The sequence below is a fragment of the Aquila chrysaetos genome, chromosome 1 (assembly GCF_900496995.4).
Source record: "Aquila chrysaetos chrysaetos chromosome 1, bAquChr1.4, whole genome shotgun sequence".
NCBI lineage: Eukaryota > Metazoa > Chordata > Aves > Accipitriformes > Accipitridae > Aquila > Aquila chrysaetos.
In genome coordinates, this window is record NC_044004.1 from 8,196,613 (window position 1) to 8,213,822 (window position 17,210).

At 42.0% G+C, this 17,210-nt stretch overlaps 1 protein-coding gene across 1 annotated transcript; it reads right to left on the reverse strand.

Moving 5' to 3' along the window:
• Window positions 1–866: 866 nt before the first annotated feature.
• Window positions 867–9,286, reverse strand: LOC115347097 (stem-loop binding protein). Its single transcript, XM_030028068.2, has 8 exons — window positions 9,099–9,286; window positions 8,434–8,565; window positions 5,766–5,870; window positions 5,192–5,251; window positions 4,814–4,945; window positions 4,029–4,178; window positions 2,595–2,679; window positions 867–1,830 (listed from the first exon to the last, which is right to left on the reverse strand). The coding sequence occupies exons 1-8, from the start codon at window positions 9,140–9,142 to the stop codon at window positions 1,714–1,716; spliced, it is 825 nt and encodes a 274-aa protein (XP_029883928.1). The 5' UTR covers window positions 9,143–9,286; the 3' UTR covers window positions 867–1,713.
• Window positions 9,287–17,210: the final 7,924 nt, after the last annotated feature.

Below are 17,210 nucleotides of genomic sequence, written 5' to 3' on the forward strand. Positions count from 1 at the left end.
TTCTAGGTAGACATGGAAAAATTTGGCTTGACCTTAAGACCACTTTTATTGAAGGGGATATCAGAAAGAAGTTCCAAAGCAAATTGCAGCTCAAGCTGTAATTAGGTATTACACAACAAAAAACACTTAAGAACAACCAGGGACAGTGCGGCCAGAAAATGTGCCATGAGAAAAGCCATCTGGGGAGGGCAGAGACAGCTTACTCCATGTAGTAAGCAAAACAAACTATCATTTTGCTGCCTTTTCTGAAAAAAATACACACTAGGAAGGCTGTCTCCTTCACACCAGAACATAGCTCCGACTTTATACCAATGCCACAGCTTCCTTTTGGAAGTTCCCCCATCAGATCAAGCTACCAGATTTTAAGAGCACCTAACAAACTAGCTAGTAATATTGCTTACAGCTAGGATACTCACTTAAGCTGAAAAGTTTAAATGTCTCCATTAAGCCTGACAGTGTTGTAACACCAAGACACAGAAATTCCATTTTGGAGATAAAACCAGGTGAGGTGACTTTAACAAAAGGTCCTGTAAACAGGAGTGAAGTGTCCACCTAGCTCTTCTAACAGTTTTTCTAGAGAACAGAACTTGGTAACCAGCTAACGGACACCTACTAAACTAACCTGCTTCTAAGAAGTCTGCAAAAAGTCAACAACAGGCTTACCCGTTATAATTAAGTCTTAAATTCACCCCAGTGGCCTGCACAAAAGTAAATAGTTTTTAAGGTCTCCCTCAAAGAAAGAGGATGGTGCTAACACACACATATCCTAGCCTAGTGTCAGTATCAGATACATGGCTTTCAGTATTTTCCTGCATTTTCTTATCCACGGAACATCACTAGTAGGAAATGAAATTAAGAGTCATAAGTAAACACATTCCATTTATTTTCGAGCAACGTCCCATACAAAAGCAATAGAAACATTAACTGCTTTCAGCAGAAAAATCTGTACAGTGTTATCATTTACAACAGTTTTACATTTAAAATCAGCAAATTAAAAAGAATCAAGCACTTTCCCTAGACATTGTTTTCTTGACTGTATTAACAAACAACTCATGACTATTTACAAATTTCAAATTCAGGCTATTGCTTTTTAAAGCATTATTGCCTAAGCTTTACCATATTGACCTCCAATTTCTTGTGAGTATTTAACTTCCAATTGTTTCTGAAACATTTTTGCAAATAATGTTTTTTTTAAAGGTAAGGCAGTTAATCTTACAGTAAATAACTGCAGTAGATGGGTTTACTAGTACTAATCAGCAGTACAGTTCAGCTACCACTTGTATTACTTCAAGTCAGATCTTTGTAGAAGAGCCAGATGGAAAAGCAAGGTAACACAGATGCTCAAAAATATGTCCCTAGTTTGCTCTTGATCTGCAGGTGGACAACTGAAATTATGGACACAACAGGAGTGGGAATCAGTAAGATCTTGCTGAACTATTTATAATTACTTGAGGATAGCACTGCCTTTGGCTAGTTTTTCTATTGAAAGCCTGTATAAAAAAAATCTGATATACATAAATTAAAAGTTAAGAAGAAGTCACACAGCTTAATAGTATTTTTACATAAGTTTGGTCCAGAGAATATGTAGACCAACCACAACTTAGAGAACAGTCTTGAACTTTGCTTAAACTTTCATACTATAAACAGTTTATGAATCAAATTAACCTCTCAAATTTAAAAGAAACTTCCTCTAAAACAGTTTGCACAGACTATTTAACTGACAGTATCAAAATCTTTAAGTGGTTCCCTCAAACACACTTCCAAGTCAAATTCACCTTCTGCTTGATAGTCAACATGTCTAACTTTGGTGGGAGTGCCAGAGCAGGTATCCTGGAATACAAAGTCAATTAATAATTAGCAGTTAAATACAGGTTTAGTTATGCAATAATTCATTTCACTTCTGTAATTCACTTAGACCACCTGCTAACAGAGGCTTACAAACACTTTAAAGGCCATACAAAAACCCAGGGCTAGTCTTAAGATTAAAAAGATTTAAATGAAGGCTTCTGCCCATTCAACCACATTCCAAGATTTCTTGCAAGTGTTTTAAGGATCTATATATGCATACATTAAAACATTATACACATTCAACATTCATCAGAGAAACAAATCCAGTAAGAAAAACATTACTAGATCTTTACTGAAGATTACTGCTCAGGTGTATTAAATGCTTTCTGGATACAAAAAGAGCCTACTTCAAAAAGTCTGAGTGTGCCAAAAAAATTACATCCTATTTTAACATTAGATATTGCATCTAGAGTAGTATTTCCACTGTACATCACAGTTCATAACTGACATGCTTTGAACAGATAAATTACCTTTTGCAGGCTATGAAAAATGAGATATGTGTCATTTGAGATGGTCACTTAAGTTCTAACTCTCTAAACTCAGACTACAGACATCTACTGTCACAGTAGATTCCTTTGAAGCAGAACTTAATTGGCTATAGCTGGGAAAATTTAAAGATTGCTCAGCTTTATGAACAGTCCCTAAACACAGCAGATTATGGAACTTCTCATGTATTCAGGCTACTTTGGGTACAATTCTAAGTAATGGACCAATTATTAACAAATATTTATGACAGATATGCTTACATCATTATCCTGACAACTCGTTTGAGATTCAGTAGAATTGCTTCCAACAGATTCTGTCTCCATCTCACCAAGGTCAACAGGACTACTGTAAAATAATTAAAAAGAATACAACTTAAAACAAATTCAGTTTTTTAGTAGTAAGTTGCACTTTGTAGGTGCAGTTCTGAAAATGATGGCCAAACAAGAGCAAAGAGACCTACAGAGATTAATAGGGACAGTGGTGGCAAACTGCAGACACCAACCAGAATAGCAGGTCAACTCAATACAGCCAAAATGGCCAAGGACTAAACTAACGTCTTGAGACTGAATACTGCAACTTGTCAAAGACAAATACTCAATAATCAAAAAAATGCCTCAATACAAATAAAGACAAATGTTATGGAAGAGCAAGTAATTTTTTTTTTCTCCCAGACAAGGTTTTCATCGATTTCTTTTGCAACATCAGATTTAACATTCACTGTACACAGAACTAGACCCCAGCATCTGAAGATAGACTAGTATTTCAACACCAACATATACAGTAGGTTTCAGGCTGAAATACCAACTCCCCTCACATCAATTACAAGTAAAAGGAAGCTAAAAGTAAGCCTTTGCTTTTAGATCCCATTGCTCTATATGGGTTTTAAAGTCAACATCAGAGTTAGTGAAAAACAGTAGTTTATCACCACTAAACTGTTTCCTGAGGAATTAGTTACATCTGTGTCCCCTTCATTCTGTAGTCCCACAGTTTTATTTTGGATGTTCCCTGATCAGCTTTATTGCTTTCTATAGAGGAAAATAACTAGTTGCATTATTCTACATCTTCCAGAGCAGAATAGCACAGTAGCTTGGACTGTGAACACATGGACTGTGGCCATGCTTTTAATTCAGTGGTGCCCTGAGATGATTTTACAAGTACTTCTTTCCTCCTCTCTGCTCAAGAAACAAGAATTCATACCACTGTTTTTGAACTAGGAAGTGAGAAGGCTATGAGGCAGGTTCTCGTACATTTTATTGGTCCAAGCTCAATATTCATGAGATCTGTCAATTAGTGTGGCCTCTCTAGCACTGCTTCTACCACAGATTAATCTGCAGACTACTCTGAAAGAATTAGCTTGCCTCAAGGGTGTGGTATTTTCTTTTAGAGTACTGCAGAATGAGCTCTGATTTCACCCAGTGACATGCATTAAAGAAGTGAGGGATATATATGTATGCCCCTGCAAGGACACTGGGTAAGTCTAGTCCCACCAACTAGGTCCAGAAAGCTACGAGATATTTTGACCACAAAGGAAATGAATAGCACTACGTGTGGACAAGTAACTAATGAAAACATTCAGCAATCACTGACTTGTCTCAAAAAGGGCTATGCTGGTTTTGGGGGGCGTTTTGTTTGTTTTTAACATGAGGTTTTATATATTCATTTCTATAAAGGTATCTTGAATACTGTATACATACATTTCTTGCAGATCACATCCTTCTTCAGTAGGTGGATCCCACGAATGCAATGCAACTTTCCATAGTTTAATTTGCTGGTCCCATGACCTACGGCTGTACTTCTTAAATTTATTTGGAGTTCTGGGATGAACTCCTGGTATACGATGGCATCTATTCAGATATTAGACATGAAAAATTCATTAGTGTTTTTCACACATACATAATATGTAGTTTTAAATGGTAAGACTGATTGCCTGCTACACAGACTCATTACAATGCAGCAAATTCTAAGTTACTATATTATTTATGAGAAAAGCCTACGTGCAATTCCAGCACTCAAGTGAAAAGTTGTCAGCTCCATATGAACTTCTAGTTTTTCTGTCTTCGAGTCAAATAAAAAATAAAAAAAGGATCAACAACCATAGGTCTAAAAACCTCATTCCAAACTTAAGAGCGACTGTAGTCCATTTTGTCTTTTAGCTTACTAATGAGAAAATGGACTGCAAAAAGCATTTTCATTGCCTCTAGCTGACAAGCACAACCAAAAGAACTTTCACTTCCATTTCTGCAGCATGAAAAAGTTTGAAGGGGTGTTCCTCATGTAGCAACTAGTTAAAAAAAAAAAAAATCCATGTCTCATTTGATTGTGTGACTTACTGGTTAAAAACATCTTAGAAAGTTTAATTTCTAGATGCCTTCTATCTGAATGTGTCTCAGATACCAAGTTTAGTATGTTAATATGCTTATAAAGAACAGGTATGAGTTACAGTTGAACATTTAGTTTTCCAGAAATCCAAGCAGCTTACCTAGGAACTTCTTTAATGTATCTATCGTATGCAATTGTGTTTTTTCCGTAGTTTATCTGTTTTTGTCTTCTCATCAAAACCACTTCATCTGTCTCAAGTTCTACTGTCACAGTGGACTCCTTTGAATCAGAACTAAAGAAAAAACATTGTAGATTTGGCACTACTAGAAAACAAGCGACACTCAAATCCACGTGTAAATTATAAAGAAACACGTTAAAACTTTTCAAATGAATGCTTGGGATGTTACTGAACTATGATGTTGGAGCAGACTTAAGATGAACTATTTCAAACTCAGCATTTTAAGAAGCAACATGGTACATGTTAAAATTCAGACCCGTTGTCAGGATTTTCCTCAGCTAAGCTACAAATTTAACCTACCTTCCAGAGGAGGACTTCCTTTCTCTTGAAAATTCATTTATCAGGAGTTTTCTTCTGTATCTGTAAGAGTTCAAATCAGCATTAAGAATATACATACACAAAAAGAACATGTAAGGCTGCACTGTCACAGCTCACAGTTGATGTTACTTCTCAGCTAAGCAGCAGTCCTGAAAAAGTCAACCCAGACACTGTAAATGCCTTTCCACTATGGAATGGATGTTTCAGTTTTCCCCTAAAAAAAAAAAAATTCTGAAGACTTTCTTTTCCCAAGTCTTTTCCCTAAATATCTTTTTATAGCAATGATATGCAAAACCAATAATTTGAATTACTTTGAATGTCCTTTCACTACAAGATTCAGGAAAGGTTTCTTCCAAAAAGGGAGATATTTAGTGATAATGCTATGTCATTCCTGCAGGACTTAAGCCAAAACTGATCTAAAAGCAGCAGACAAGCTGCTAAGGTTGGTCTGATTTTACTACAATGGTGAAGTTAAAAATAGAAGTCAATACAGATTCTACAGGACAACTACCATTTCCCCTCCTTTTCCCACTTCATATTAAACACCCATAGGTACCTTGCGATTTCCTTGTTAACGCTGTTCCTCATTTCTTCTTCTTCTACTGCAGTTCCCCAATCTGAACACCGGGAAAGGGGTCCAGGGCCTTCTGGTGTTGTAAAACTAGAAAGAAAAAAAGAAACAGAGGAAAAAAGCCTCTACATTAAAATTTTATTGTATTGTATTTCCCACCCCCGACATCTCCCCCATTCACAGCTTGCTAGCTATTTAATGTATTCATTCATAGTACTCACAATGGCTGTGAAAAATCTTGTCTTGTTCTATTAAAACTTACATTGTAAAATTAAGAATCAGTTGAGCGTTCCACCTTGAAGTTGTGTGGTTTGGGGTTTGTTTGTTTGTTCCCCCCCCCTCCTTAAAAAGTTTATGTAGATATCTACAGAAACATACCACTGTAGCCTGTAACCTAGCCTACACTTTCAATAATTTTAAGCTGGTGTCCTTCAGAAAATGGTATGTGAAATACCAACTTTACTCATTTACTCATTTATTTTCACTCCACTACATGAGTTAACAAATATTTATTCTTTCGTGATCGCAGACTCATTAGCTATATAAAAGACAAAAGTTAGAACACAGAATTAAATTGTACAGCTAATTAATTAAAATTACACCATGGCACCAGGAGATTCTCCGTGTGAAAATATACCTAGTAAAGAAGGCAAAGGCACAAGAAAAGCAGTCAGTTTATAGCTAGTAAACTGAGATTTGCTATGACGTTGCAAACTGGTAATTAAAAACTTTATTGTAGCCCATTAGCATCACGAGCAGATTCAGACTGTTGCAGGGGAATAAGCTTATATCCCTTCCCAGCCAACAATAGTTGCCTATATTCAGATTATTAAATGTTTTCCAGTTTCTGTCCTCCTGATGACCAATCTTCCTGAAGTACAAACTCAGAACCGTATCCTGCACACCAGAGCTTTTTCAGTAGATCTGAAAATGCTCTGGAGACTTACCAGGATTCTGTGCAAAGTCGTCCCTTGAAGTCAGGGAATTAGATCCACCTGTGCTAAAACCAGGTCCAACTCCCTCCCTGCTCCCAGCTCAGAAATAGTCTTGCACTATTTTGAAGTTTTTGTTAAATTCAAACTAAAAGTTCTTTTTAGAGGAAAGCCAGTTACCAACTCAGAAAAATTAAAAATCCATAGCAAACAGTACAGGTCCCTCTGCAAATACCTGCTCAACCTCCAAGGATTTTTAGTATTTGCTTATATTAATTTCTAACTTTGCAGAAAATGCAGGCTATATTCAGTTAGTGTTCTCTCATGGTAGAGAACAGCGCAATCCCAGCAGTACCCAGTTAGTCCCAACATCTGAGCTATTTCCTCATCAACACTGTGTCACACCTTTTTATAGGTGTTTGATTCTGTACCTGTGCTGTCTATACAGAGAATTAGGGAGAACATGGTAGGGTCTACAGCTTTTTCTCTTGATTAATTTGCTCTGATGCCAGACATACTGAGCTTAGTTCTCAAGACTCTCATCCCCACGTGCCATTTCACACTTGGTGAGAAGCTCTGGTGCTGTGCTAGGACTGCAAATGGTGCTCAAACTCTGCCAGAAGGGCAGAACAACAAGGCTACAACCACATCCCACACACCCCCCACCCAGATCTGTTGTATGACCCAGCCTCCATCCCAATCCTCTTCCCGTTTTAAAATTTTATTTTGACAATGTTGAATTGGCATAAACAAAATGTAGTTTTAGCCCAGGAAGAGAAAAACTTCCATCAGAGCTGAATCAAAACTAATCCAGAAAGTATGCCTGTTCAATACTGGAAGACACACAAAAACATTGCTTATTTAGGTTGAAACTGATGAAGCAATCTGTAAAGTTTCATCCTTGTACTCCAATTCAAACACACTTCCTGAAATTAATTTCATTTACTCTGGATATCTCTGGTAATTTGAGCCATTGACCAATGTCTTCCCTGCTGATTATCAGCAAGGAAAAATAGGTAGTTACAGGGCACAACCCATCTCATTCTAGACTAGAAATCTAGATTCAATCAACTGGGCTGCAGGCCACAATTCCCATCCACTGCTAAAAGGGACTAAAGGGTCCGTGGCATGAATAGCTCAGATGTAGACAGTGATATAAAATAAGATACTTTCACTAAACTGAAGTTTACCTGTGCTGTGAAATGGTAAGAAGGGCAGCGAGCAGCAGTATGAACAGACTAAGTGACCTCAGAAGTAGACCCCACCACACATGTATTGACATACTTAGACACAACTTCTCAAGATGGTCTGTACTGCCTTCAGAAATATGAAGACAGATGACTTCTAAGGCTTGAATTTTTCATTTGTCATCTCATTTAGTTTTACCACAGCAGCATGTACAACTTATATCCACAAACAAACATAACTGGCTTGTGCAGTTATTGCTTCACGATAAATGGCGGTAAGAAAGCGTGAAATAGGACAGAAAATTATGAAGAATATAATTCAAGACATAAGAATGAAAAACATTTATTCTTAAGAAGTGACTCCAAGATAACAACACTGCACTAGATTCTCTTCCCTCCTTTAAGATCAGCTATTTATGGTGGACGAGTGATTTATAAATAGGCAGGGCTTGAAAAACTGAGTACAATACACAATTCAACAGCTCCTGATGAACAAAAGAGCTGAGAGATGTTTCTATTGCAAGCACTGCCTACCTCTCCAGCCTGTTGTCAGAAGGCCTGTACTTGTTCTCGTCAAAAACGGATGACTCGGATTCACTCTGCTTTCTCCGCTTTCCATCTGCACCACGTTTCCTTCCTTGTGACCAGCGAGGCGGAGGCTGTGGGCTGGCAGCGGACAAGCCAAGACAACGTGAGCACGCTAGGTGGGTTTATTTAATTAACCTCTCTGTAACATCATCGTATGCAGACACGGTAGCGTATTTACTAGTTTTACTTCAACAAACCAAGCCCGGCGACACAAGGCGGTGTGGGCCTTCAGAGTCCCTCACAGGGAGGCTCTCCCACGCAAGGACACTCCGCTACTAACGGCCCCACAACCTGCCCCTCACCGCCCGCCCTTGCAGACAATGGCGGGCACAGGGAACCCGGGCATTTATACACCCCCTTCCCCCACCCCCGCGGCGGGAGCTTCAGCCCCGCTTCGCTTTAACTGAGGAGGGGGGGAGGAATCCGTACCTCAGCGAGGGGCCACCGGCTGCCCACGCCGGAGAATATGGCGGACGCCGGGCGCCGGCCGCTCAACGGCCCCGCTGAGGGCGGGAAGGGCACGCGCAGGGGGCGCGCGGACCCCGCCTGAGGGACGGGGAGAAGGAGGGGGGGGGAGGATGAGTACCGGTACCGGCACCCCTGGCTTCTACCTGCTCTTCGTGCCGCCGTGCGGGCTCCTCTGGCGGAAGGACATGGCGGGAGGTGTCCTTGGGAGGGCTGGAGGGAGAGAACCGGGCGGCGAGGGGAAACGGAGCGGGTTGCGAGGAGAGCGGCGAGAAAGCGACCGACCGGCCCACCCGCCTTCCCGCTCAGCCCCTTCGCATCTCCCGCCGCCGCTGACTGACACCGCCCGCCCCGCCTCCGCGGGGGGCGCCTGCGCCGGCTCCTCCATACGGACAGGTACGTGGGGGGAGGGCAGGGGAAGAGAAAGGGAAGGGGGAAAGCGCAGCCGCCCGCCCAGCCAAGCCGAGCCGGCTGGTGGGCGCGAAGCAAACACGCTCCCCGCCGCGGCGCCCCCGGCATCCGCAACCCCGGAGACACTTACCAACGCCACCCCCCCCCCCCCCGCCGGTGATAATGGTTTAACCCGCTCCCACCGGCCCCGCCCCTCCCCGCCCGGCCCCGCCCCGGGGCGTGTTGGCGGGAGAATCAAGCGCAGCGGCGCGCGGTTTTGGCGCGCGCTGGCGGCGGGGCCCACAGCAGCGCGAACCTGCGGCCCGGGGCGCGGAAGCGAAGCGCTGCCCACGTTAAACAGCAGAGAATAGCCAAAACAAAAGGAAAAACAGCGATTCCCGTGATTGGACGATGAAGGATTGCAGCCACCAGCACGGCCCTTTAATCCACCAAGAGCACGTGGTATTTCAACAGCCAGTTCAAACCCTACGGCAGACTGTTATGACGTAAATTTACATTTCATAAAATGACACGGCATTAAATAATATTTCATATCGGTATTGGATAAGGTTGGATAATGCCCTGAGGTTGCTATGCTTTAGTAAGTGGAGTTTTTAGGTGTTTTTAATTGCACATGCATGGTGTTTCCACAGAGGCAGTGAGATCTATTCATCTGCGAGATCTGGTAGATACTGACATTTTACAACAGTAATTTAGAAACAACCTGGAGAACTCCTACAGCAGAACACAAGCACAGCTTTAAATAAAAATACCTTTGCAGCCCTTGTGGACCGAAGGCTGGTGGGACACTTCACAAAGAGATGCATACAAACTGGGCAGCGTTGTCATCTTCTGGCCTTAGAGTCTTACAATTGTTTAGGTTGGAGAAGACCTTTAAAATCATTGAGCTGAACCATAAACCTAGCACTGCCAAGCCCACCGCTAAACCATGTCCCCAAGCACCACATCTACAGGTCTTTTAAATACCTCCAGGGATGGTGACTCAACCACTTCCCTGGGCAGCCTGTTCCAATGCCTGACAACCCTTTAGGTGAAGAATCTTTTCCTAATAACCAATGTAAACCTCCCCTGGTGCAACTTGAGGCTGTTTCTTCTTGTCCCATCACTTTTTACTTGGGAAAAGACACCGACAGACCTCACAGAACAGAACTCTCTCTTGATTGCCCTCGGACTTCTTTTTGCAACTTTATTGCTGCTTACCTGAAAAATCAATCATCGGTAATAACCCAAGGGCCGTACCAGGGTAGGAAGTTTTCTCTTCACATCTTTAACCCGCATCCCAGCGAGGCAGCAGACTTCCCCAAGAAGTGGGTCCAGTTGGCATATTGGGCCTTCTATTCCCCTCAGGAGAGAGTCTATGACAACAACCCATCTGTTTTTTCTTTATGGAAGCAGTTTTAACGCAGGGCATAGGCCGACTTAACCTCATCGACAGCTCCAAGCTAGATGAACCGTTGTCCTCGTTAATGTTCGGTTCTGCTTACAGAGCCTCACAACTATTAGACAAGGGCACCTGGGGAGGTGGGGTGGTGATGGAGGAGATGTGCCCGCTGCGCTGGGCAGGAGCTTGTCGTCATTCCCCTCTTTCCCTCAAGTCACCGCATTCAGCCAGGCAGAGAGAGGATTGGGAATCCTGCCAGCCTGTCCGTCCCGTCCCAGGGAAGGTAGGGTGCCTTGGTGCTTCTGCTTGGACATGGGATGTAGCTATCACAGTAGCAATGGCAAAGTGGTGAAGTTACACCTAGGTTACCTCTAGGTAAAGTGATTTTATCTCCACAAGCAGCAAGCATTCATATTTAAAAAGGTATTATATTTGGAACGTAATATAACCTTTGGATTTCTGGAGGTTTGGTATTCAACATGTGATATGGTAGCAATGAGAATGGGGTGTTTCTCTTGTAGAACCAGATGAGAGTTTTCTTCCTTTTTTCAAGAGGCACTTTTCTTGCTTCTCAGACCAGCAGACACATCAGCTGTTGTCAGATTAAGGTTAAAACGATCAGCAAAGAGATATAATATTCTTAATCTAATAAAATGTATTGACATTAGTAAGATAGAAAGCAAAGGAAATAGCACTGTTCTCAAAGTAAACAGTTTTTTTTGTTCTAGAATTCAGTTTCTAAGGTATGCAGTTACCCCTGAGAGTGTTTAATTATGTATTATATTTCTGCTTGTTCAGATGCAATCTGCGTATTCTGATTCAGCTCTACAGGAAATAGTCTGTTTTCGGTATACTACAACAATCTCTATCATGATGCCTCAACCGAAAGCTTAAAAATTACAAAAAAGTGCCTCCTTCGGAGAAAGACCACAGTCAGGATAGTCATCTTTTTTTTCTTTAATGAGCCCCAGCCAATTAAATTAAATTAAAACCATTTCTTCCCAACACGCCTAGGTAATACTCAATTAATCCTATACTTTCTGGTCATAAATTTTCTGCTGCCAAAAGGCAAGTTCTCAAGAATTACAGGCTTTGTAAGAGCTATCGTGAGCTACAGCCATAGTAGCTCTCACTTGCCATAGAAGCTGGAACAATTTTGCATTAATTCTAATAACGCAGCTTCTTCTAACCACATCTCACCTGTGTGTCACGAACTGAATCATCTGTTGTGCTTGCCCAGCTGGCCTCTTCATTACTGGTATTTGCTCACTGCCTGCAGCATGCAATTAACTTCTTTTCACTATCCCTATCTTCATTGCCTCTTAAAAAAAAAAAAACTACCACTGTACAACAGCTATGATAATGAAAGTTCAAAAAAAGAGAGCAGAATTACAGTCATGGTATGAGGGTACAGAAAATAGGATTTTAAACTTAGTTTTAGCAAGCTTTCTTCTGTATCATACATGGTTTGCATGTCAGTCTACATTTTTACTGGATCAGCCTCACCTATCTCTCACAGGTAGCAGAAAGCCAGCAAACTTTGGCTCTGCTTACTTGACAGAAACGCAGTTATATGTTCATACTGAATCTAGCTCATACAAGGTAAATGCATGGAGTCAGTGTAAAAGAGTTACTGAGCTCTGAAAACAATACAAAAATTCTGCAGGTTTCACCAGTAAAGCTTTCCAGTGCAGATGTGGCCTCAGCCCAAAATAACTCTGATGATATTTAGGGATATGACACTATTTGAAAAACTGCAATTAGATTATATTTTTCCCCCTTTAACTTGCGTATTTTTTTAGTAAGGCTGCAACAACCACTGCAGTTCTCAAGAATCTCTGCTCTTTGGCTCAAAGACCAGACACTTAAAGAGCAGTAAGGGAAAATTTAACTGTTGGCCAAGCAGGTGCAAAGCAGCCCTGGTGTAGACATTTGCCAGATTAAAGAGCATAAACATGTCTTCCAATGAACCTGGGTGAAGCAATCCTAACATTCATTACTATGACAGGCTGGTTTTGAGTAACACTTGCAAGATCAGCAATGAAAGGTGTTTGATGCATGGCAGAAGTAGCAAAGAAAAGTTGTTTTGTTTTGTTTTCTTTTTTTTATTTTGAGCAGCTTCACACAAAAGCAAATACCAAAGCCCAGCAATGGTTTTGGAGACGCTTTCTGAGCACATATTGACAGGTGCCATTTTGTTTTGATTTTTTTTTAAGAAGATACTTCATGCATAGCAAGGTTGAAGTGTATGTTGAGAGGGAGAATTTGCATCTCTACTGTAGAAATGAAGCATGGTTTCACAAACTACAGCTTTCTCATGTAATTATTTACAGAAATGAAAGTGAAAGATGCCTGGCTTGTGTTTCCAGTCTTTACATAGAATTGGAGCTCTTGTCCACAAGTTGAGTAGAAAGGACATAGTCACCAAGCACAGTGGGTGGCAGTACACACCTTCATGTGCTAGAGGGAAGGAATTGTCTGAACAGCATAATTGCAGCCAAAACAAATGTGTTGCTTTGGATCCATATTATTTAAAGTAATTAAGACAGCCATCAGAGGAAGAGCATCTGCAATATGCAATATGTATCTTCGTCTTTCTGCCTCTTCTTCACCATATGCTCCCAGTAATTTCAGGTCCCTAGACTCAAAACTTGAGTAGTTCCAGAACACATTTATTTCTTCCTGTTTCCCAATTAATCTTTTCTGGAGAGTTGAATAGAATGGCCTACAGGAGCATCCTAGCTGAAGTGTGGTAAATAACCAGACAGCCCTTCTTACGCCTTTTTCAGTCTGCAGATATAAAAAGAGGCTTTTTTCAAGGCTGTGCAAAACCATACAGCGCAGTATCTACAGCTGCTTTTAACTCTGGACATAAGAGCAAGGGTAAGAAGGTAGAGGTCAGATAAGGGTCCCAGCCCAGTAAAAACTGCTGAATTTTCTTCTACCAGAGATCACTGCAATATTATTATATCTGTGGTCTTGAAGGCCAAGAGGAAGCACCTGCCCGGTGAAGCTCAGGATTGCTCAGATATGTTAAAGATCTTCATGGCGAATTCACAAAGCTCATTGCGCATTGTCTTGTTAAAAGTGGGAGAAAATCACACTATTTTTTCCAAAAAGGCACAAATACTGTTCAACCACTTGGCTGATTTTTTTGTTTGTTTGTTTGTTTTTGCAAAGCTGTGCCAGACAACAGATGGATGAATACACACAGACACTCACACTAACTTCCCAGCAGAACGAACAGCTTCAGCAGTGGGAAGACGACTACTCCCTGCCAGCCTGCCTCGGGAACTGCACCAGGCCAGACCAAGAGTCTGCAGACAATAATTTGCAATGGCTTTTAGAAATTAAATGGTTTGAAATCTCAGCAGCTGGCTTACTTTCTATTGATTTTTTTTTGGTTATTTCACTCAACTTTTCAGTGGCTTTACACTTTTTTCCCCATTTGTGAATGCAGTGAATTAAGATGCTTCACTTCTACAAATCGCATCTACATTCTCATTATATGTACGTATCTCAAAGACTTCTGCTAAGTATGTATTTGGAAATGGTGTTTTTAGCTGTTTAACAATGCTTTTTGGGTGGAATGTCTACATACCTAGCGCTCCTGGCTGAAATCACTAGTATTTTGAGAGGAGGTAAGGGAGAACTGTGTTCACTTTCCATCAACTCATTGTTTTTAACTTGAAGGTTGTACACAGGTCCTGTCCTTTTCTCCTCAGAGATCTCTGTTGTACGATGTCTCCAAAATGCCTGCCTTTGGGCGATAACAGACAGCCTGGCTCTATGCTCAGTGAAACACTAACATCTGAAAATAGTACAATGTAAGAGATTTACCCTGGAAGTTCCTTTCCCTTTGCCTGGCCTTACCGTAATTGTACGAACTCATGCATCTTCTGTGTGGCATCTGCATAAACATCCATGCTCCTGCAGGAGTTTGCTATGCTAGCACCCCTCCTTTCACACACATAGCTATGGAAAACAGAACGGTGTTCCCGAACCAAGGACATGCTTGGTTCAGGATGTACAGCGTAGGTTCAAAACCCAAACAAGCTCCATTTCCTCCAGCCTTGCTCCGAGATAAATGACTTGAACAGCATGTTTACCTGAGTGCATCCAAGCAAGCCAGATAGAGGACAGCTCCAGCCTGGAAGCCACACAGTGCTTTTAGCATAACACTACATACAAGTTAAATTCAGTTCATCCAGCAGAACTATCTGCTGCAACAGATCTTAGGGATTACAGCTGCCTTGCATCTTTCTGTCCTTGTCAGTGAAGAAAATCCTTCAGAAAAGCACTTTCACACCACAGTGGGAATTTTAAGAGGAGAAGGAGATAGCCTCATCACTGTGACCTCAAAGCAGCATTTTTTAAAAACAAAACAAACTACACATAAGCAATGGCATTTCAGAACTGCTAGTGAAGGACTATTTCTACAAGCACAGATAACGTCTCATCTGTAAGGAGATTCTCGCAGTGGAAGCATGTCAACAGAAGATACACGTAACTTCTTGGAAGAAATTTAAACCTGGCTGGTGAAGTTCAGAGTTTGTTTTTGCTAAATTACAAACTGAGCACAGGTTTATACAAAGTGGATTTAATTAAGATAGGTCAAATTAATGGAAGGCTATCAAATACAAACTGGGGGTGGTATGCCGGACTTCAGCTTTGCTTACGTCAGTTGTAAGCTCTTATGTCAAATAGCTTTGGAGAGATAAACAAGTGAATGGACATACTGCATTCCAGTATTAACTGCTCTGTTTAGACTGATGAGGCTACCATTACTAATTTGAAGACATTATGATGCTTCTATATCCAGTGGCAGCACTGCATGAAATGACTTCAGCAGACATCAAACCTCATCTGCCCAGTTTCATTTCTTTCCTTGTGCTACCATAGCTTATCCAAGCATACAGAACCCGGATTAGGGAATAAATCTGCCCAAAATTTAACTGCCACAGGCAGATCGGTTATTCTATTTCTAGTCCACGTACCTTAAACCAAGAAATACAAGATCTTTTAAGGACTGCTGAATTACAAATCCTACAGATTTGTGTCCACAAATCCACTGCAGGCCCCATCCATCATAGGCAAAAGCTATGGGGTCCAATAGCTGAGCTTAAACATTTCATGACAACCTATTACTCTCACCTCTCCAGGAGGACACCCTTCTCACGGCAGAATGGGTGCTGGGGCTTCAGCTCCTCCCTTCCACTAGGTTACAATGCACTAAATACAAGTTCCTGACAAGATATCAAAATACAAACTGAGGGGCTGGATACAACCCAAGTTGTAAACACCTTTCAAGAGTTTGATTTAATCTCTGAAGAGTCCTTCTTTCCCCTTTTAGCAAGGCATCCTGGTTTAAGCCCAGCCAGTAACAAAGCACTGCAAAGCCGCTTGCTCACTCCTTCCGGCCAGCCCCGGTGTGATGAGGAGAAAATATAAAGAAAAGCTCATGGGTCAAGACAAGGACAGGGAGGGATCACTCACCACTTATGGTCACGGGCAAAAGACAGCCTCAACTTGGGGAAGAAAGAAAAGCAATTTAATTTACTACCAATCAAATCAAAACAAGGATACTGAGAAGTAAAACCAAACCTTAGAACACCTTCCCCCACACCTCTCTCCTTCCTGGCTCAACTCCACTCCCGATTTTCTCCACCTCCTCCCCTCCAGCGGCGCAGGAGGACGGGGAATGGAGGTTGTGGTCAGTTCATCACATGTTGTCTCTGCCACTCCTTCCTCCTCAGGGGCAGGACTCCTCACTCTTCCCCTGCTCCAGCGTGGGGTCCCTCCCACCAGAGACAGTTCTCCCGATCTTCTCCAACATGGGTCCTTCCCATGGGCTGCAGTCCTTCATGAACTGCTCCAGTGTGAGTCCTTCCCACAGGCTGCAGTCCTTCAGGCACAGACTGCTCTAGCTGCTTCCCCACGGAGTCCTGGCCATCTTGGGGTGCATCCTCCTGCTCCGGCGTGGGCTCCTCTCTCCCCGGGCTGCAGGTGGGCATCTGCTCCTTCACTCCCCTCCATGGGCTGGGGGGGACAGCCTGCCGTCTCACCACAGGCTGCAGGGGCATCCCCTCCTCCGGCGCACCTCCTCCCCTCCTTCTTCACTGACCTCAGTATCTGCAGAGGGGTTCCTCTCACATTCCCATCTCCTCCCCCACTGCAGGTTCCCCTTCTTAACTATGTTACCCCAGAGGCACTACCACTGTTGCTGATGAGCTCGGCCTTGGCCAGAGGTGGGTCCGACTTGGAGCTGGCAAAGCTTCTAGGAGCTTCTCACAGGAGCCACCCCTGCTACCAAAACCCCACCACACAAACCCAAAACTCAAGGTTTAAAAAAACCCCACCAAACCCAAAATAAACAAAACACCCTAAAACAAACAAAAAAAGGACGACTGAACCCACATATTCCTTTATAATGAAACTGACAAAACAGCAAAAGCAGACTAGCAAG